Below are 23,096 nucleotides of genomic sequence, written 5' to 3' on the forward strand. Positions count from 1 at the left end.
TTGATGGAGGAGATGAGGAGAATAAAGAGATAAATGGGGATTTTCCACCCAGCAGAGCCACAGGTGGAGCATCCACGTCTGGAAGAATCTGGGATTAAACCAATATTTAAACTGAAATCTGACTCATACAATTAAGACTGTTGTTTGAAACTGCTTTAAAAAAACTGTTTGGTCCATTTCTGCTAATAGCTGGTTTTACATCAAACTAAACTGTCCTCGTGCAGACGTGCATCCATCAGACATTTTACTGCATCTGAGATTAAAAACCGTTTTACCTGAAGGTTTCCTCTCGGAATTTAATTTTACTTTATTTTTTCTACCGTTTGCTGGAAAGGTGGTGATGTTGGAGGCTAAAGCTGCTTCCTTTTTTGTGCTATAGTGAAATGAAATTAGAAATCCTTTATTAATCCTTGAAGGGAAATTAGTGTAACAGTTGGGTTTTTTCATTATAAATCATTCTTAGTCAGATTATTGAGTACTGCAACAAATTATTATTAACGTGCAATTATAGGAGTTATATAAAAAACTAAATGTTAAAACAAACATTTCACAATAAAAAGAAAAAAATCTAAAAATTTTAATTCATTTAATAAAAACAAGACTGATTTAGTAGATAAAATGATCGGTTTCTTAATATTTCCATTTTAATGAGCTAATTTCAAACTTTGGTCTAAAGTAAACCAAAAATGTAGTTATTTTATTTATATTATTCAACCTTTATATAACCAACTCCTGTTTATTAAGAAAGCTGCAAAAAGAAAAGCTGCTTATGCTGGAGGGGAAACAACCCTACAGACAATCTTATACATGATAAGAATAAAAGTAAAGTGCAGTTAATACAGCATGACAATAAACATAAATGTACACAAAACCAGAGTCAAACAGAAAATAGCTGCACGTGTCAATAAGAGTGTGAATAATAATGTCCTTTAAATTCGAGACAGAACTCTGTTCAGTTCATTTCAGCAACGTTTCTTCATTTGAAGAACTCAAGATATGTTTGGCAGCTCAAGTGCTGACAGTAACGGATGAAAGCAGCATAAATACGGGGTTAACGTAACATCGTTATGAGCAGCTGTCAGGGCCGGAGTGGAATGGTTTGTTTTAAATGGAGCATTTAAAGCAAACTGGATGCAGAAAGATGGAGGAACTCCAGCTTCTGCAGAGTAGCCTTGCTTCCCGATCCATAGCACCACCGTTGTAGAACACGGCTGTATGAGTGAAAAGTACTTCAATCATCCCAGAGATGCATCAGTATGAGAAGTTTTATTTTTGGGTAAAAACATAAATCGTTTGAAAATGTTCGTTGGCCGGCAGTAAATCAGCAGGTGTCGCTTATTGAACTCAAAATCATTCCTGGCTTTAACACACAGGGTCAAATCCAGGTTAATCTATAAATCAATAATGAAGGTCCCATATGTTCAAGGAGAGGAATGTCTGTCGGTCAGAAGGCCGCTGGTTAGATTCCCGACTTCCCCTGTCCTCATGGACTGCTGTGATAAGAAATAACAAGCAATGGTAATATTAATAATAAGTCATGATAATCATTAAAAATGGTTAATACATTTTGTTTGTAAAGCTTCTTTAAAAACACCTGAAGATGATTTACAAGCAGAACATAAAACAGGTTAAGACACACTTAAAAATCTGAAATCAATCAAACTAAACATTAAAACCATTTTTACAAAGATTTACGATGTCGGGTGTCCGCAGACTTCCACGCGGGGGTCCAGAGGGCAGGGGCAGCAGGATGAGCATGTTGTGGTTACCATAGTGACGGGATAACCGGAGGAGGGGGAGTGTTGATTGGAGCTGTTTAAAACTTTCTGTTGCAGCAGCCGAGCCTGGATGTGATGGAAGTGCGGATCAGACTTTCAGCTACAGGACAGACGAGAGGTGGATGGAGACGGTGTTTGCTTTTCAGGTGGAAGACAGCGGCTCTGGGGTTTTGGCTGATGTGTTGGTTGTTGTTGAAGATGATACCAAGGTGAGGGGATGAAGACGGGGGGGAGTTGTCTATGCTGAGGCAGATGTTCTTTGGGGATTTGGGATCAATAATATTGCCGGTTGAGTGTGAGGTAGTTGGCTTGCATCCAGGATGTGATGTGAGCGAGACGGCTGGTCGAAGTGGAAGAAGCTGTGGGAGTTATGGATTTTGTAGATGAGTAGAGCTGAATGACATCGGCGTAGGCGTGAGAACGGAGACCATGGCAACAGATGATACATGCATTCTAACATGATGATCAGACGTGTTGGCTGTCACACGTGATCAAACGCATGAGCTGACAAATGATTGGCTGAAATTGTCACGCTGATCAGCCACATCCAGGAGAATTTCATTTTAATCCAACTTGTTGGTTCAAGGTCCAGCCGGATAGTGGTTTTAGACTGCATAGTTAATGCATGTTTATTTCATTCTTCTTTTTTCCATTTTATATTGATGTTAGACATTCTTTTGTTGTGCATAATTATATTTTTTCTTTAGACAGTTCATTTTTATTTTAATCCATTTTTATTTTATTCTATGCTTTTTTTATTTTATACAGGTTTGGAGCTGTATGTACGAAATGTGGTTTTGAATAAAAGCTTGTTTATGGCTCATTTACAGACAAACTGCTGCCTTTGTTCTCATTTTAAATGTTGATAAAGTTTTCTGCAGACACCTATAATCGTAGTATTGCAGACTTCATTCCACAGGTCAGAGGCGACTCGTTTCAAACAGGAGTCAGAGCTCAGGTGGAGCGTTTTCAGCTCTTCCTCTGCGTCCTGAAGGTTAAACTCACACTTGTTTGTTGTTTCTGGTGTTTAGGAGGCGGACACCGATGACAACCAGGGAACGCTGGGCTTTGAGGAGTTCTGCTCCTTCTACAAGATGATGTCCACCCGCAGAGATCTGTACCTCCTCATGCTGACTTACAGCAACCACAAAGACCACCTGGACACCGACGACCTCACCCGCTTCCTGGAGACTGAGCAAAAGGTACTTCATTTAGAGTGTTGAACTCATTTTGAGAGATTCTTTATCTCGCTGTAAGGTCTTTAACTATGAAGAGAATGAATTTGTGCCTCATCACATTCACACGTATTTATGTGGCCTCGTAATGAAATTATTTAACATGAGTTGGACTTTTCAGGTGATGATTCTTTCTGTAAGATTCTCAAACCAACACGGTTTGCTTTCATATAACTTCCTGCCTGATGTCTTTACACGTTACTTCAGTCTGTCCACATCATTTTTTCTTCCTGTGCAGGACTCCAGACTGTTTTACCAGGACCACAGCGGCCCCTAACTTAAACCTTTAGGAGCGCGAGCAGAACATTTAGGGCCGCACACTGAAATCACCTTACAAAGCAAACATTCACATTTCCTCTCATTGTCACTGTATTAGTGATAAATATTTAAACAATAAATTTAGAAATTACAATGTTTACATCCACATCTTATTTGTGCAGCAGTTGACATACCATAAAAAACATCTTACTGGCTGCACTAGTACAAAACAAGTAGACATGGAACTTGTCAAATCAAATTTGATGATTGGATTTGATTTTCACTTTGTAGTCGAAGCAGAACGTCAACTTTGTCCCCATCATCCCCCACAGGACCATGTAGTTCCTGGTGATAAACAGCTTCTTCAGCCACTGTTCCCACTCCTCAGTAAGAACAGCAGCTATTGGCTGTCCTACAAGTCGCTAGTTAGCATCATCAGCCTGGTACATATAGTTGTAATGGATGCTGCCATAAAGAGGGAAGGGCAAAAATTTAATTTTAAAAAAAAGGACAACCTAAAATGTTTAGAACAGCATAAATAAATAAATAAAAATAATAAATAAAATAAAGCAATTTTTAAATTTTTTTCTTTATTTTTAGTTCAGTTTTTTAAGTGTATTTTGTTTTTTTAATTGGGAATCTGGAACATGTCACAACACTTTTAACTTTTTAAATATTTTGTCCACACTCTTGATTAACAGACGTTACTGTGACGGTAAACCAGCGCAGGATCCTCCAGCAGCAGCTTTTACGTTTAGTTTCCAGCCTGGTCATGAAACAGAGGTGAACGTCGTCTGGATGCAGCTGCTGCTGCTGCGAGAAGACCAAGCCTCGTATGAGAGGGTCTGCACAGCACCGCTCCTCGTTGGCAAGATAAACTACCTTCATTCATGTCAGTTTTAAAAGTCTCCAAAAATACCAGAAAAAAAGTCGCTAGATTTGTTGTTAGCTGCTTTTTTTTAAAGCCGCTAGAGGCGTCTGAAAACTCCCTAAATATAGAGACGCTAAGTTGGCTACACTGAATAATAATAAATTCCTCAAAGACCCGCCTCTTTTCACACATTAGCCAATCACAGAGCTCGTTCGTCCCCGCTCACACGCACATTGGCTGTCGTCTTCTTCGTTGGTTGTGTGGCTCCTTTTCTCCTATTAAAGTTAGTTTGAGCCGGCAAACCAGCAGCTAATGTGCATTACTGTGAACTACTGGGCTGAAGAGGGGAGCAGAAGTTTGTTAGCGACAAAATAAATTTAGTTATAACTACTAGAAGAAAAAGACCTGCAAATGTATCGGTCGCCATTGTAGAGAAGATGAAAAATTCACTCGCGCAGTCTCACATTTTAGTCCTAAAATGCGACCATTTGGTCGCAGTCAGGAGCCCTGGAGTAACGCTGTCTGTTGTGCGAAGGGAAGAAGGTTGATCAGATGATTCCCTGCCTGTAAATCTCATACAGGGTGCTCTGTTTAAGCCTCTCGAGCATGGTCATGTCTGCTGCCTCCTCCAGGAGCATCTCTGAAAGCTCCCTTACATGTGAACCAGGCTGACCTCGCCCACGTTTCAGCTATGTGTCCCACTTTGACTGGATCACAGGACTGGCAGTGTCAGTAAAAGAAATCAGCAGCTTTCTAGAACGTCTGCTGCTGTCATCCATGTTCCTTCTCAGCTGAGCCCATCAGCGTCAGTCCTGCAGAGGCTGCTTGGAAGATGAATTCCAGTCGTATTGGTTGCATTTCTATGGAAGCACATGGGAAGCAGGGAGGTTTGTTTGCTTCTTGCTGCTGTTTTTCTCAGTTTTTCTGCATGAAACAGTTTCTGAAGCCATCAAGTCAGCTGATCTCACTGCCTCCTCACATGAGCTGTGTGTTTGGAAATAACCCTAATCCACCCAGCTCCTCCCTTTCAGCTGTATCTGATGCTTCCTCTCTGCTGCCTCAAGCTTTCCATGCTTGCATGTGAGAGGACAGGAAGGTATCCACACAACCAAACCCAAAGTACTATGAACCCCTACAGAAGTGGTAAAGATAATCTGAGTCATAGCGAATATAAAATATGTCAAATGTTTAAAGACTTCTGTGATGATGGATGCAATCTAAAGATCACATTCTGCTGATTTAAAACGGTTTGGATGTGTGACCTAGTTGGCCACTACTGATCAATGCTGATTGGCCTGGAGCTGCCCTGAACCTGGTCTGTAAGTGGAGTAGTGGAGGAAGCTTCCGGAGCAATCAGCTGGATGATGAGCTGGATTTCTAGACACGTATCACCTTGCTGAAAATGGTGAATTCAGATTTGTCCCGACCCATCGTTACCTTCTGTCCTCTGTTCTGTACCCTCTGTTCTCCCTCGTTCCTTTTCTGCCGTCTGGTTGGATTTGATGTCTGTAGACCTGAGCGGGTCCTCATCTGGACCTCTGTCCCCGTCTGCAGACACCAGCGGTCGTCTGATGGGGAGCTGAAGCTCTGACTGGGATGTCCATCATCCACCCCAGTCAGAGCTTCAGCTTCCTTTAGGTGAACTTGTGTCCTCCACTACTGCATTAATTATAATAGATTAAATAAATTATAATTTAGTAACGTTATTACTTTCTAGTTATTATTAGATAAATTAATACAATTAAAAAAATATATTAGTTGTATCAGATTATATTAGAATATGGTTTATTGTCATTTTTTATAATTTCCCTTCAGGTATTAGTTTTTTCTTCTCTTTTTCTTCAGGCACAACGAGTTGCCCTCTGAAGGCCCCCCGAGTACTTTTAGTCAAACTTAAGCACACAATTTTCTTTTTGTTGAATAAATCCCTTTAAGCTGCTGCAGCAAAGGAGGTCAAAAAGTTGACAGAGCAGGGAAGAGCAGGGAAGGGGAATGGAGCCCTGCAGATCTACTGGAGGCGTGAGCACCATCACAACTCTGGAGATGGAGGTTTATTTTGGATGAAGTACATCTTAGTGTACTCCTGCAGCTCATTTTCAGTGTGCTAGGCAGTTTTAATGAGTGGAAGTTGACTTTAGAAACAGAAGGCTGCGTTTGAGTAGCTTCATGTTGGACTGCTTTGCTCCTCCTGTTAGTGTTGGAGGCAGTTTTGTGAAGTAATTGGTTAGAAATGATGCCATCATCCAGCAGAGTTGTCTCTGCTTGTATCATTATCCACACACTGTGTTAGATTCTGTTTTTTTAACTCTGATAAGATGTGAAAATATGTCACGCTCACATCACTGGATGATCAAGGCTGGAATCTAGAGCTGACTCAGTGGGCATGGTCACCTGATGATGGACGGGTTGGTTTTTAGCTCAAATTGCAGAGCAGCTTCATTATAAGAGGCTGAATTGGGCTGGACTCTGACCTGGATGCTGATCCATTAGGAAAGGTCTCAGTCGGAGCCTAGTCTGAATTTATTACTTTTGTATTTTGAAGACCAGTTGCTGGAGTTTTAAGAGAGGAATGTTGGTCTGCAGGATTCTAGCTGCTCTACAGTCCTGGACCTTGGTTGCTGGATTTCTGCTTCCATGATGCTCCAGATTTTGTGTACTGGTGAAAGGTCCAGAAAAGACGGCGCTGGTTCTGGATCCTGTTCACATCTGGCTTCTTCTCTGCATGATAGAGCTTTAACCTGCATTTGTGGGTTTCAGGGTGAACTGTGTTCACAGACAGTGGTTTCTGGAAGTCTTCCTGAGTCCATGCAGTGGTTTCCAGTAGAGAATCATGTCTGCTTTTAATGCAGAAGATCACCAGCATCCAGCCTTGTCCCGTGCTTACAGAGATTCCTCCAGATTCTCAGATGATACTATACACTGTAGATTTTGGGGTTTTTCAAAGTCTGAGGAACATTTTTCTCAAATTGTTCCACAACCTTTAGAACCAGTTTGTCTCAGACTGGTGAACCTCTGTCCATCTTTCCATCAGAGAGACTCTGCCTCTCTGAAATGCTCCTTTTATACCCAGTCATGTTACTGGCCTGTTGCCAGTTTATTCTATTCTATTCTGTTCTATTCTAATGTTGTACCAGGAATAAAATATGTTGATGAGATTTGCAAATCATTGCATTCTGCTTCCTGCATTCTGCATTTCACACATCTTCCCACCTTACAACCCTCTTTTAGTTGGGGTTGTAATTGTTTAAATCCAGAAGAGCTCCCATTCAGTGTAACTGTGAGTAATGTCAGCTTCTCAGTACTCGTCCACAGTAAGAGCAGATCTCAGTTAAAATCCACTCGTGTGGATTTTCCTCCCCATACTCCACTCTATCATCCAGATTTTAATTGGTGCTCATTTTAAAATGGTGATAAAGAAATTGTGCATCGTGTTTTAGTTGTAGGGCAGAAATGGAGTAAAACCATGTTTCATTAAACTGCTATAAACACGCTGACGGAGCCTGACGGAGGAAGGCCAACGCCCCTTTTCATTGATTATCAGAGATGGTTTCTGATTGATCCAGCAGGGCTTTAAAGAGCAATGACCAGACAGACAGTTGAATTATGCTGCCAAGATGGAAAGAGCACTAATATGTAGGCTGAGCTTCTCTAACTTTATTATCCCTCACTCTGCAGGGCTTTCTCTCAATGAATGCTGTGTTAGTCTGTTTTTAAACACCGGGTTCTGAACCTTGCAGATGACCAAGGTGACCAAGGACCATTGTCTGGAGATAATCAACAAATTTGAGCCGTGCTCTGAAAACCAGAAGCAAGGGGTTCTGGGTATTGATGGTGAGCCTGCTTAACTTAGATTTTTGTAATAATGTGTTTTTTTTCTTTGGAAATAATCTGAATGTTGATGGTTTTATGTTCTAGTTCAAGTACAAACACCAGATTGTGACTGTGGTTTCTGTTTAAGCTGACAGTTTTAGGGCTAGAAAATGAACCTGAATGAGTGAAACTTATTTTTTTTTAATTTTAGAACAAACTCTGTAGGAATCTTCTAACTTCTCTGCACATCAACAATCAGATATATTCATAACCATTGACGAGTAGAAGGAGGCACAAAATGAAACTGCTGCCTTTTGATTTTAGGTTTTACAAATTACATGCGCAGCCCAGCCGGGGACATCTTCAACCCAGATCACTACACCGTGAGCCAGGACATGAACCAGCCGCTTTGCAACTACTTCATCGCCTCATCGCACAACACCTACCTGATGGGGGACCAGCTGATGTCTCAGTCCAGGGTGGACATGTACGCCTGGGTGCTGCAGGCCGGCTGTCGCTGTGTGGAAGGTCGGTCTAAAAGCCATGTTGTTTTGCTTCTCTTCATACTACCCACAATCAATACGGTCGACCTACCTCATAGTAGAGCAGAGTGAGTTGTGTTTTTGATCTCTGGAAAATGCCTTACACTTGCTGAGGTTTGAATTGAGACAGTGACTTCACAAATCAAAGCTGATTTTAAACTGGATGAAGCAGCCTGGGCTCAGGTCTTAGTTTTTTTGGGCCTTTTAAAATATGTGAACTTTGCCTAAAGTTGGTCTGGGAAAGAAACCAAACGTGGTGAAATATCTGAGCAGAAATCTTCCAGAAGCTTGTTGATGAAGGTGCAGATTGCTGAGGAGATCTCCGTCTGCAGCCCCACAATGACCCAGTTTAACAGTCACAAGCTTTGGCTGTGTTAAAGGGCAGACGTCCCAGAGCTTTATGTCAGAGTGAGTAATACAGATGCATACAGGACACAGTAGCCATGTCTAGTGGGTATTAGAGGCAGTCCAGTAACTGATTCAGGCTGTCTCAGTCTGCTACACAGTGCAGATAATTGTCTGTTGTGGTAAGTGAAGGAGGAAGGCTCAGAGACGCTTGACATCTTCATCATCCACTCCAGTTTTGTCTCCGCTTGATGACTGAGGCAAATCAAAGTGGACTGAGGTCTGAACAAGTGTCTCTTAAATGTACATTTAAGCACTAATGAAGGTCAGCTTGACTCAAATTTAACTTAAAGTGATGTGATTTGGTGTAGTTTCTGTTCAAAATTACATTTGATTTTACCCAGATAATTAACAACTAGTCAACATCAAAACCAGAATTTTAACTGTCCTTGCAGGACATGATGGAGGCTGCGTTCCTGTAGCAACTCAGTATGAGACCTTTCTCCATCTGACCTCTTCCTTAACCTTCCTCCTCCTCCTCCTCTGTGGGAGCAAAGAGGATAAACTATGTTGGGAATCTGGTAAAGAGGTACTACTCGGATAACCTCATACTTTAAAAGTGGAGCCTGTAGAGCTCAGAGTTTTCTCAGTGTCTTGTTTCTGTCTTTTCTGCTTCTTGCTGTGAGTGAGGTGAGGTGGTGGTAGCACTGCTGCCTCACAGCAAGGAGGTTGCTGGTTCGAGCCCTGGCTGGGGAGGGGTTCAAAAAGTGGCCTTTCTGTGGAGTTTGCATGTTAACCCATGTTGGGTTCTCTCTGGGTAAAACAAGCATGCTAACTCTGGATTCTCCCTAAGAGTGTGAGTGGTTGTTTGTCTCTGTGCTGTCCCTGTGATGGACTGGTGACCTGTCCAGGTGCACCTGCCTCTTGTCTGCTAATTGCTGGGACAGACTCCAGCTTCCATGCGGTATAGAAAATGGATGGATCGATGTCTTTTACTGTGAACTGTTTACTTTTTGTAAAGGCTGTATTCAAACTTTATTAATATCTGCTGAAATCAGCTGGAAAAACACGACTCAAAGTTCAAACTGTGACGTTGACGATGGAGAAGTGAAAGGAATCAACTTAAAATCATGATTGTTTCACTGTAATTAGGGGAAAAATAAAAGTACCTGCAAGCTGCACAAGTATTTAAAATTTACATTCCATTGTTTTCTGCTCCTCATTTAGTTTCAGCCACCTCGGCTCCTACTTCCCCCCAGTTTCTGATGTTTTGAAGGAAGATTTTTTGGGCAATGACTCCACCCCAGCAACACCAAATTCTTAGCTGGTGCCCAGTTCTGGGGCTACAGTCTGAGAAAGCGTGTTCTTCAAAAGCCGAACCGAGTGTTGGCGAGATGAAAGGGTCTAACCTTCAGAGGATTTCCTAAAGACTAGACGTAACTGTTATCTCAAACGTGTGCTGTTTGTTATCGTTGAAGCTGACCTGCTTCAGACTTAAACTTCCTCTTGGTCTGCTCAGACTTGTAAAGTAGGTTCTGGCTTCTGCAGAAATAAACTCAAGAAAGACACAGCAGAGGTGACTGTAATGGAGTTTAGTGTCTTTGGACAGGCTGAAGATGGATGCTGAATTATGGACAAGACAGCTACAGCGACAGGCGAAACTCATCGCCACCCTCATCAAACTGAACGCACGGGACTCGACAAACAGCAGCGACGCGGCAGTGCCGTGCATCACGCTCCGAGATCGCTTCTCTCCAAGAAATTTGATTGGTTATGATGTTGGAGGGAAGTTTGACATTTTCTAACCTGTCTGTGACAAAGTATGAGGGAAGAAGATTTTGCACAAATTGACAGAAATCTTGCCGTTTACTGTACAAAAGAGAAAGAAAACCCTGAGTTCATCTGAGTTTACAAAATAGGTAACAGCATCGTGAATGTCTTCATGAAATGGTGGACCTCAAGGCTGATCCAGATAAATCCGGAACCTACGTTCGGGCAAATTCACCCTGGTGCCACTCGGCTGCCTTTTTATTTACATCTCTATAATCTTTGTGTGAAGTATGGTAAAGTCAGACAGCTAAAATGATCTGTTTTTCCATGTCGGAAGTGTTTGCAGACTGCGCCGTCTGGACTGCTCAGTAAATCAAGCCCCTCTCTGGTTGGTTGGAGCACCATGCGACCATGTGCATGTCCGTGAGCGAGCGCAACATTTCACATGCACGCATGTGGCTTGCCGCTTGGCTGGAGGAGGGCAGTGATTTTCGTCTCTTCACTCAAATTCCATAGGAAATGATGGAGAAGGAGCGACGTCGCCTCCGTGTGTCTTGCCCATTAGACTTCTTCAGAGGGCACCACAGTGGGAAAATTTCAGTAGTGCCTCTTTAAAATGTCACAACTCCCCCAGTTTGGTCTTTAAAGCACCATCAGCACCCGGATAAGGATTTGCATTGCAGCCTGCGGTGTGGAGGCCAGCGATGATGTCCTCATGGCCCTAACAGCACCACACTGAACAGGGGGTCTCTACAGGAGACCCAAGAGCTGCTGCTGACAGTGTTGCTGTGTTGCATAACACCACACAGCAGGTGACTTGGAGAAAGTAAACAGAAGACAAAAGGGAGATAAAGATGCAACAGGATCAGCTATCCAATCAAAAGAGAAAACTAAACAATTAGTTGCTACACCTGTAAGGACTCATGGCATCTGCATGAAAACTAAGCTGGCGATCACTGGGAGCCCTAAAATAAGACGAGCTGAAAAAGACATGGATCACAGCAACGACAAAAACATGACTGTAGTTGTCATGTAAGTTGGTGAATGTGGGTGCTTAATATTAGGAATGAGTAGTGATCAGTGAAAAGTGCAGCCATGCAAATGCAGCCACCCCACACAAAGATCAGTGACCTGGGAGACCAGCAGCCACCCCAGAGCACGAATCCCAGCCAGCCCACCACCGGGATGACCACGCATCCACCCGGAAGACAGAGGAAGGTCCCAGGGGACAATAAACTGTGAATAATTATAAAAAAAAAGCATTTTATTGATCAAAATAATCATGCAGCCCCGGCTTAAAGTGAACCAGTGTGGTGCTGATCTCAGCTGAGAGAAGCACTCCTCATCTCCCTCCTCTTCCTCAGCGGCCATGAGCTCATCCCTTCCCTCTCTCTCTTCCCTTTGCAGACATTTTCCCATATGGTATGATAACTGACTCCACCTGCGCATATGTTGCTGTTATGTGACTGAACAGAGGGATAAGATGTCACAACGCTTGTTGTTTTGGATGTTTTCATGTAATTTACTGGTTTCTCATCCACAGTCGACTGCTGGGACGGTCAGGATGGTGAGCCCATCGTGCACCATGGCTACACCCTCACCTCCAAGATCCTCTTCAGAGATGTCATCGAGACCATCAACAAGTACGCCTTTGTCAAGACCGAGTACGTTCAAGCACACGCCGCCTCTTTCATGTTTTTACTGAGCTGCATTTCCCTTCATGAGGTCACAAAGGGAAAGATCTCGGTCTCACCTGTTTGATCACACATTCGCTGTAAAGTGAGAGAGGAGACCGAATTTTTCTCATTTTTGGGCCTCATACATAGACTATGAGGACACATATGACTGTTAGAAAACCTTTAGAAAGTGAATTTTGCATTAATATGAGACCTTTAACTTTAAGAAGCATGTGAGAAACAATAGCTGAGCAACATGAGGTTTCGTTAGTAAAACTTTTTTATATCGCCTTTCAAGAAATTGATTACAAAGTGCTGTACAGAAAAAACTAAAATAATTATCAGTATGACAGAATAGTTCAGTAGTTGTAAAAAATGTGTTTTTAGTTGCTTTTTAAAAACCTCCTGAGTCTGCAGACCTCACACTAAAGGGAAGAGAGCTCTAGAGTCCTGGTGCAACTGCCAAGATGGCTGTCGCCTTCAGGTTTTCAGTCTCCTGCGTTGCACAGCCTACAGGCCCTGGTCACATGACCTTAGGGACCTGCTCTTTGATGCATGCCAGTGCTTGACCATTCAGAGCCCTACAAGTTAGTACCAAGACTTTGCAGTGTAGTCTGGAGTGCCAATGCTTCGTTTAGGCAGGTGGAGAATGAGTGGCAGCAGTGTTTCCCAATCCAGGTCCTCGGGACCCCTTCCCTGCATGTTTTAGATGTAACCCCACTTTAACACCTGAATTAAATTAATGTCAGTTGAATTTGAACTGAAGTGTTTATTTCGAATTTGAAAGAAAAAAATATATAAATCAAAAAAGAGATAAAAACAAATAAGACAAAACAAATATATATTTGAAAAGAAGTGAGAAGTATGACTTCTAAACTCCCACCCCTTCTCCTTAAATAATAAACAATAAGTTTAAACCTGTCTAGACACGAATGCTTGATACTAGCAGTTAAATAAGTTGCAGCCATGGAGCGAAGCAGGGAAATGAGCCCAGTCTGGCTCATCTCCGATCTCTTTTTTGTGATTAATAAGATTTTCTTTTATTATGGCTTTTAAATTAGAAGATCTTCACTGGAGAAAGATTTGATGTTGTTTTGCTGGTTTTTGGCCAAAATCCCAGATATTTTGTGCAATTTTAAAACACCTCAGTTTAAATCTGTTTGATATTTAAAAATACAGACAGGAATGCAGAGAGATGTCTTAAAGACAAAGAGACTGAAACGTCCCTATTTTTGCCAGATTTGATTGGTTAGTCCACGTTGTTGTACAATCGCATCAGGTTGATTAGATTCAGTCTCTACTGGGAATAAAACACATCTTTAGAGGGAAATTTAGAAAATATACAAGTTCATTGTGTGTGTGGCAGAAAGGCTGAGCGTTTTTATTTGAACTAATGTTGAACCAGTGTGATCTTCAAACCTTCTTTATGGGGAATGTGGTGGATGGGCTGCGTGGTGGAGCAGTAAAGTCATGTTGATATTTCCCCACAGAAACATTGAACTGCTCACAGCTGCTCCATGTTCAGCTCCTCCCTTTAAATCCTGCCTTCAAATGACTAAAAACACAGAATGTAAAGAAACAAGTTTGTGTACATAAATATTTGAGTAACTTTTAAAACAATCTGCAGCTCAGATAAGCTCACCTTTAAATTCTGGGTCGCTTTTGTTCGACTTTAGTAAATGTAATGGTTCTGTTAACAGCTGCAGCATTTTAAATCAATACGGTTCCACTTTGCACTTCTGAGGCTGTTTCATTGCTGCCTGAGGCTCAGGAGTATTCTACTCATTTTGTTATGCTACTCATTCTCCCGAGTATCCAGTTTCCGTGGGTAAATAGTGAAGTTCCACCATAGCAACCTGGATCTATTTATATTTATGTTGCTGCATTTTGACCATAAAGGAACCTGACAGGTAGGCAGCACTTGTTAGATTACAGTGGATAACCCAGCAGCAGCTGTAGTGATATTAAAACTGTGGTTCAGTGATTAAACGTGAATCTGTTTCACAGTAGTTAAGGCACAAATAAAAACACTCAACATCCCATAACAGTGTGTAAAACAGAGATTTTACATTAATACAGCAGAAGCAGACTTCCTGGTTTACTAGAGGCTCAGCATTCCACACCTAGGTCCAAAATAATCTTTTAGCTCCTGGAAATAATTCAGGTCGTTTAAGTTCTGGGTGCTCTTGGTCTAAATGTGGTTTTTCCATGATCCATGTTCCAAACCAGGATCCATGATCCGAACCAGGATCATGGATCCCTGTTCCAAACCAGGATCCATGATCCGAACCAGGATCCATGATCCGAACCAGGATCCATGTTCCGAACCAGGATCCATGATCCAAACCAGGATCCATGATCCAAACCATGATACATGATCCGAACCAGGATCCATGATCCAAACCAGGATCCATGTTCCAAACCAGGATCCATGATCCAAACCAGGATACATGATCCGAACCAGGATCCATGATCCAAACCATGATACATCATCCGAACCAGGATCCATGATCCAAACCAGGATCCATGATCCAAACCATGATACATGATCCGAACCAGGATCCATGATCCAAACCAGGATCCATGATACATGATCCGAACCAGGATCCATGTTCCAAACCAGGATCCATGATACATGATCCGAACCAGGATCCATGATCCAAACCAGGATCCATGATCCAAACCATGATACATGATCCGAACCAGGATCCATGATCCAAACCAGGATCCATGTTCCAAACCAGGATCCATGATCCAAACCAGGATACATGATCCGAACCAGGATCCATGATCCAAACCAGGATCCATGTTCCAAACCAGGATCCATGATCCAAACCAGGATACATGATCCGAACCAGGATCCATGATCCAAACCATGATACATCATCTGAACCAGGATCCATGATACATGATCCGAACCAGGATCCATGTTCCAAACCAGGATCCATGATACATGATCCAAACCAGGATCCATGTTCCAAACCAGGATCCATGATCCAAACCAGGATCCATGATACATGATCCGAACCAGGATCCATGTTCCAAACCAGGATCCATGATACATGATCCGAACCAGGATCCATGATCCAAACCAGGATCCATGATACATGATCCGAACCAGGATCCATGATCCAAACCAGGATCCATGATCCAAACCATGATACATGATCCGAACCAGGATCCATGATCCAAACCAGGATCCATGTTCCAAACCAGGATCCATGATCCAAACCAGGATACATGATCCGAACCAGGATCCATGATCCAAACCATGATACATCATCTGAACCAGGATCCATGATACATGATCCGAACCAGGATCCATGTTCCAAACCAGGATCCATGATACATGATCCAAACCAGGATCCATGTTCCAAACCAGGATCCATGATCCAAACCAGGATCCATGATACATGATCCGAACCAGGATCCATGTTCCAAACCAGGATCCATGATACATGATCCAAACCAGGATCCATGTTCCAAACCAGGATCCATGATCCAAACCAGGATCCATGATACATGATCCGAACCAGGATCCATGTTCCAAACCAGGATCCATGATACATGATCCGAACCAGGATCCATGTTCCAAACCAGGATCCATGATACATGATCCAAACCAGGATCCATGATCCAAACCATGATACATCATCCGAACCAGGATCCATGATACATGATCCGAACCAGGATCCATGTTCCAAACCAGGATCCATGATACATGATCCAAACCAGGATCCATGTTCCAAACCAGGATCCATGATCCAAACCAGGATCCATGATCCGAACCAGGATCCATGATCCAAACCAGGATCCATGATACATGATCCGAACCAGGATCCATGTTCCAAACCAGGATCCATGATCCGAACCAGGATCCATGATCCAAACCAGGATCCATGTTCCAAACCAGGATCCATGATACATGATCCGAACCAGGATCCATGATCCAAACCATGATACATGATCCAAACCAGGATCCATGATCCAAACCAGGATCCATGTTCCAAACCAGGATCCATGATCCGAACCAGGATCCATGATCCAAACCAGGATCCATGTTCCAAACCAGGATCCATGATACATGATCCGAACCAGGATCCATGATCCAAACCATGATACATGATCCAAACCATGATACATGATCCAAACCAGGATCCATGATCCAAACCAGGATCCATGTTCCAAACCATGATACATGATCCGAACCAGGATCCATGATACATGATCCGAACCAGGATCCATGATCCAACAAAACAGTGAAACTCCTCTCCTCGGTCTGCAGGGAGTGGGGGATAGAGGACATAAACAAGATGAGAAATACAGAGCCTGAAAAACAAACAATGCCATCTTAAAATCTACATCACCGGACTGGAAAGCAGTGCAGCGAGAGAGACCGTTAAGAGATGAAAGCGAAATAAAATCCATAAAAGAAATAAATCCATAAAAGTAATAAAAGGTCGATGTCAGAGTTCTGCAGTGGTCCTGTTCTGAATAATAAAAAACATTAGAAACGTGTAACTTCTTTCAGAAAGTTTGGTTTCCGTGTTGAACCACCAGCTGATGTCCACACGGGTCATGCTGCTGGAGCTCCTATGTGAATCAGCCCGGCTCACATAAAGACCCATAAACATTACATTCTGCTCACACCTGTGCACACACTGAGGCATAAGAACACACACCAAGAGCACTGGAAGCATATATACACACACACACACACACACACCCTTCTCAGTTTCTGCCTCACAAGGTGATAATCCCATTGACACGCGTGCAGAGATCGTCTCTATTTTTAGATCTCGTCTCTTCAAGTAAAATGAAGGAGAAAATGCTTCCTTTGTGTGCTTCTTCACCCTCACTGTGTGTTTTTGAAAACATGATTGTGGACGCCGTATTCCACAGATAATTGGCTAAAGCGGAGCCGAGTGATGAGACTGCGTTCAACATCAAAGCGGAATCAGATTTTCCAGGAGGCTAAATAAAGAGCGACTCCACAGAGGCCTGTTAGACAGTCGGGATGAAAAGCCTCCGTCTGACTGAGACCGAATTATTCCAGTCGGAATGTTGGAAATTAGTTGTTTTCATCCTATTCAATGCGGCTGATGTGACTAAGGCTCGAGATACGTCATGCTTCACCTTTAAATGCTGTTTATCTGTGCATTTCTGCTTATTTGTTCAATTTAGATACTTTCAGATTAACAACATTCACACTGAAGCATTTTACTAGTAAACCTTCAGACTTCCCGGGTTTTATTTGGAGGGTTGGTGCTGCTGTAGAGAACTTTTAACACATCCTGCTTCTTTTGTATCTCATGTCAAAGCATAAAGCAGTTTTCTGTAAGAGTGTCCCGGCTTTGCTGAGGCACTAAACCTTTTCTACTACAAGACTTTTGAATTATTACACTCGCTGTTCTTTTCCAGTGTGTTCACCACCAGTCAGAATCTGATAAACCATAAACCCAGTAGCAGTGCATCCTTCATGCACTGCTACATAATTTCTTTCACTTCAAAATGTTTCTTTGTTTTTGCTCTGACTAAATGTAAGAGTCTTATAGTTTGAATCTAATTTCTGGTATTGATACGGACCAAGTTCACTCTTTGGGTTTGGATGTGTTTATTTTTCCCAGATGGCTAAACTGTTTAAGGGAGTTAAACTGTTCAGTACTCATCTGAAATAAAGTTGAAAAGCTTTATTGTCCTTGTGAGCAGAGCGAACAATGAAACTATGAAGGCAACTCCATGGATGTTTAGGATCAGTCATAAAAAGAAAAACACCAGTAATAAGTCATAAATGTTAGTAAAACATTGCACCGTGTGAAAAGTCTGAAGTGACCTGCGTGCAGAAAATGCACATGCAACACGTCTCTCACTTCAGATGAATGCAGCATGAGCTGAGACTGAGGTGGCATCAGAAAACATCAGACATGGACCTGGTTCAGTTCCACATGTGAAAGTGACCTGGGATGGACTTTATAAAGGTTGGATCTGTTCAGACTGTCATAAAAAATGAGGTCACACATGGAGAAAAAGCCCCTTTAGCCTGCAGTGTGAATGCGATCCTGCTGAACTTACCTCTGTAGCAGCTTTCCTCTGGAGGCAGCGCAGACAACATGGAACAACCTCGATCTCAAGGTTCTGGGTTTTTTTTGTTACTTATTGCTCTGACAAGACCCCATTAGCTTCAGCTGGAGAGAGTTTGCCATCATCGGAGAAGGTTGTTCGAGGCGATGCTTCCTGCTCGTTTCTGCTGCTTCATCTTGTTATAGAATCTGTGGTTGACCACTTTCAGCCAATCAGCATTCAGTTAATGCTCCAGAGTCTTTCAATCCACAGGCGCTAAGAGCTTCACAGGATATGAATGCAAGAGTAAAAATCAGCTGGAAGAGTGTGTGTCCATGCTAGCAGCCCTGCAGAGCTGGGTTGAAGCTAACTGCTCATCCACACCAAGAGTGTTTATATATATATATATATATATATATATATATATATATATATATATACAGTTGTGATACGAGTCCAGTTTAAGTGAATGGAAGTTTGTTATCATGACAATATGATTGCCACTATTTCCAAATACGTGTGGCAGGTGATGGATCACTTTCAGAGTGCTTTAATTAGAATACTGCTGGAATCATGGTCTTTATAATAAGAATAAACAAAATAAATGTTTTTTCTTATATGAGCTACATACATCTGAAATCTCTGTCTTTGCTAAATTCTGCACTGATTCGACTTAAAATAAACAAATTGAACTGGAAAGTTGACAATAAATCTTCCGATTGTCTTCTACAACTCTCTGAAGTTTATTCCTATCAAACTGATGCTGGCTCGTACAGAAGAAGTGAGTCATAACGAAGCGGTAACACTCTCCGCTTCCCTTTTCTTTCTGTGTGTGACGTGGAGAAACATGGCAGGTCATTTAATCCAGGCTCCAGCTTCTGCAGCTGAAAGTTTCCAGGATGTTGTTTGTCATCAGTGTGACTGGTACATCCTTGTTAATGTTCTTGGTGTGGACATTTTAGCTCTTCTACTCTAAAGGCTGCAGCAGAACAGTGAGGGATACAAGCCTCAGTCAGTTTATTATACATATACATATATGGTGTCTCGCTGTGTGTTTATCCTGACGTGTTAATAAACAAGTGAAAACTTGGATGGGGAATATTAAATGAGGACAGTGTGTAAAAGCTGCTTCATGCGACCTGTTTCTTTTGTCCTCAGCTACCCCGTCATCCTGTCCATAGAGAACCACTGCAGCGTTCCTCAGCAGAAGAAGATGGCTCAGTACCTGACCGAGGTCCTGGGAGACAAGCTGGACGTGTCCAGCATCAGAGTAGATGAGTCCTCACGGCTGCCGTCGCCAGAGGCATTGAAGGGGAAGATCCTTGTAAAGGTGAAGCTAAAATGATGATGGGTGCAAAGTTTGGATGGAGGAGTTGATCCTCAGTTATCTCACGTTTACATATGTCGTTAAAGCTCACAAAGAAATTTCAGAGACAAGAGACGGAGCTCTGATGGATGTGATGAGATAAGGAGTTTGGATATGATGAGTGGGAGAGAAACAGCAAGGCTGCAGGAGTGAAAGCTCAGGAGTGTGTTTGTGTTAATGTGGAGAAAGAGAATCTGGACTGCAGCTGTCCACCGGTGAAGATGCCGGTCAGGAAAACTTCCAGAGCAGTAGAATCACAGAAGAGCTTTGAAATGATAAAAATATGAGTTTGTCCCCTTCGTTTAAGATTTGAACAGAAGACTAAACTATGATCAGCTAACGGGAGGAAAAGCTAAGAGAAATGAGATCTCTGTAACCACTGAAGTTTCCACCCACTCCAGCCTGTGCTGTGTGAAACACGCTGCGTGGCTTGTTGAGATGAGGGCGCCATCTTGTGAGGAACGCCCTGACTTCTACCCACACAGGAGTCCAAACAAACACTAGGCTGGATATTGACCCTGACATATTTCCTGTATTCACATCTGGAACATCAGGTATTAAGAGCTTTCTTTAGGAAAAGTCGCTGCACACACTTTAGAAAACCATTAATTATTGATGGATCTACAAACAGCAGATAAACTGAAACGAAGTGGAAGACTGTAGATTTGAACGTCAGTAGGACTGAACTCGGTGATTAAAAACTGTTGGGATGTGCATTTCTGCTCACCTGCAGCCCAGCGTCCACTGTTTCCCTGACCGTTACAGCTTTGTGGAGGCTGAATTTTCAGACCTCATGCATTTGTAAAACCAGTGACTACAGAATTAACATCTTAACTGATGTTATTTCAGATGCTTTTTCTGACTCGATGTGTTGTCTGGTAACAAACAGGAAAATGGGACAAAGAAAACTTTATTAGGAATTCAAAGCAACGGCTGAGTCTGGGTTTATACTATAAAGTTTTACAATAGTAAATATTAACAGAAAATAAATGTGTGCTGGATACGGCCGTTCTGTCTGGAAATAGACATGAAATATTTTGGTTGTGTTGCTCAGACCTAAAAGCACGGAGAGAAATTGGCTTTAAATCGGTTCCATGTGTGTGTGACACAACTAACGGTGTCAGCTATGTTCAGTAGTTCTTGTTAACCGCACAAATATTATTTTCATCTTGGAAAACTTTCCTCTGCATCCAAATTTTTAAATGTTTGCAGATGCATTACCTGCACATCAGATGCATGTGGAGTTTTGAGACTCCTTTCACACCTCCAGACTCCTCACAGATCCACACATACATGATGTGTTTAAGTGCTGGTGGAAAGCTGGGTCATCTGGATTTCCATCAGGTTGGAGTGTAATTTTCTTTGATCCCACCTAGTTTGTAAGAGATGGACACATGTATGCTATAACAGCCATGTGCTTTCTGTTAATGTTAATTATCCCGGTTTTAGGACATACCACACACTGCTACAGAAATATCCCACCCACACTGAAATAACCACAAAGGAAAATAACACTTGAATCTGGTTCAAATCCAGATGACCCATCTTTTTAACAACACTGAAACACACCTTGTGTTTGTGGAACTGTGAGGAGGCCCGAGGTGTCGAAGGGGTCTCAACACTCTACAAGCTGATCTGTGCACGTCAGGCCATCCATGCACATATTTAATAATTTGTATGTACAGGAAGCTGTTTGTACACAAACTGACCATCTGTGAGGTCGGGGGTAAAAGTCTGTTCATGCAGTTTGTGATGTGTGTATGTATAAAGTTATTTTACACGTGGTTAGAACCACTTGTTGGTTGCAACCAGTGTGAAACAAATTTCTCTCCGTGTCCTGGATGCTGAAGAGGGGAGATGATGCTGCTGCTCCTGTGAGCGGACGTGAGCGCGCCCTGCAGACCAGCAGAGGTCCTGCATCCCTCCCAGTCTGGTCAGCACAGTGGAAACCTAAATGGTTATGAACAAGTGACTTGAATGTCTTTTGCTTTGGGTTGTTTTCCCTCCTGGAGGTGGGAGAGCAGCAGCAGTGCAGGGAGCAGGAGTGAGGTTAATGAAGCTTTATTAACACCAAAGGGGAAGACAACGTTCCTGGCCCATACGCGGCATGCTCGAGCAGCCCTGTGTGTGGCCTCAGCTGAGGTTTGGTGATGGCAGCAGTAACGTGAGCCTGACGGGGATCACCGATGTGCACCATTACTAATGTGAAACTTACTCTTCTCTCTGACAGGGGAAGAAACTTCCTCCCAACATCGATGAGAACGCGGAGGAGGGAGATGTTTCTGATGAAGACAGCGCTGATGAGATGGAGGACGACTGCAAGCTGATGAATGGAGACGTACGTACCGTCTGGTTTCCTCCAGGCTTTGAGCTCGTGGTTGTATCCGTCCATGTTTGCTGCTGCTGCTTCTCTCTGCAGCTATTTGTTCTCATTTCTTGATCTTCTCTCTTCCTGTTTGTCCTTCTTTTCCGACTGTTGCTTGCTTCGATCAAAAGTGGAAGGTACTGTATAAAAGCTCATCTTCGGTCTCCTCTGACATCTCACCTCGTCATGTCGTATTTTCTCACCCTGCCTGTGAAAGTTTTGTAGGGATTTTCACCGGGAACCAAATGTGCAGAGCAACAGAAAACTGGGAATAAATGTTTGTTGTTTGAAGAAAGATTTTTGAAGAAAACTGCTGTAGTTAGTTTTCTTATTATTGATGCTGAATGGAGACAGTTCTGTTGGATGTTAAAGTCAAATTGGCGGCTTGAGTGTTTTTTTTTCACTCTGCAGAACAAATGCGCTGAGCAAACCAGCTTAAGGTCCAAATGTCTGCCGACTGTAGTCCTGAACTTAAAAACAAGAGAGCATCCAGTAAATAACCCAGAAGCTCAAACCACTCACCAAAAATACTTAACTGTGAGTTTTATTTACAGAAACGGACATTTTCCTTGTGTTTAGACGGCTGGTAGCTTCTGATCTCTGTTAGTCGTCTCTCGGGTTGTTAACGGGCAGCACTGTGCCCCGGTCGCCCCGTTTCTCTGATTCTTGAGGTTTGAGCGGGTTGTTACGGCTGTAAGAAGTCATGTACTGATAGTGTATTTATGATACGTTGAAAATCAGAATTTCTGTGGAAATAAATGAAAGAACAGCAGGTGTGTCAGATTTTTTGGGGGGAAATAAAGCTTTAAAATACTGGTAGTTATAAAGTCAACTTTATTCTACAGTCAGACGCTTTTATCCAAAGCGACTTACATTTGAGAGTAAGAACTTTATAACTACAGAGGAGATTAAGAGAAATAAAACAAACAAAATTGGGAGCCTAGCCTTCTCATTTCTGAGGTACAGCGAATGCAGCATCGTTTGAATTAGAAGTTGGATGGAAATAAGAAAAGATGAAGA

At 42.4% G+C, this 23,096-nt stretch overlaps 1 protein-coding gene across 11 annotated transcripts in view; it reads left to right on the forward strand.

The window, feature by feature from the left end:
* plch2a (phospholipase C, eta 2a) overlaps window positions 1–23,096 on the forward strand; it is a 236,502-nt gene that overhangs the window by 187,553 nt on the left and 25,853 nt on the right. For 8 of the 11 annotated variants that reach the window (XM_042003059.1, XM_042003062.1, XM_042003061.1 and 5 more), the window contains exons 5-11: window positions 2,810–2,980; window positions 7,880–7,973; window positions 8,277–8,480; window positions 12,153–12,273; window positions 19,504–19,675; window positions 21,942–22,049; window positions 22,208–22,213. In XM_042003059.1, the coding sequence (XP_041858993.1) occupies window positions 2,810–2,980; window positions 7,880–7,973; window positions 8,277–8,480; window positions 12,153–12,273; window positions 19,504–19,675; window positions 21,942–22,049; window positions 22,208–22,213 (876 nt within the window). The remainder of the gene's footprint in view (window positions 1–2,809; window positions 2,981–7,879; window positions 7,974–8,276; window positions 8,481–12,152; window positions 12,274–19,503; window positions 19,676–21,941; window positions 22,050–22,207; window positions 22,214–23,096) is intronic. The other 3 variants (XM_042003060.1, XM_042003057.1, XM_042003058.1) reach the window with 1 other exon arrangement.

The sequence above is a fragment of the Melanotaenia boesemani genome, chromosome 13, assembly GCF_017639745.1.
Source record: "Melanotaenia boesemani isolate fMelBoe1 chromosome 13, fMelBoe1.pri, whole genome shotgun sequence".
NCBI lineage: Eukaryota > Metazoa > Chordata > Actinopteri > Atheriniformes > Melanotaeniidae > Melanotaenia > Melanotaenia boesemani.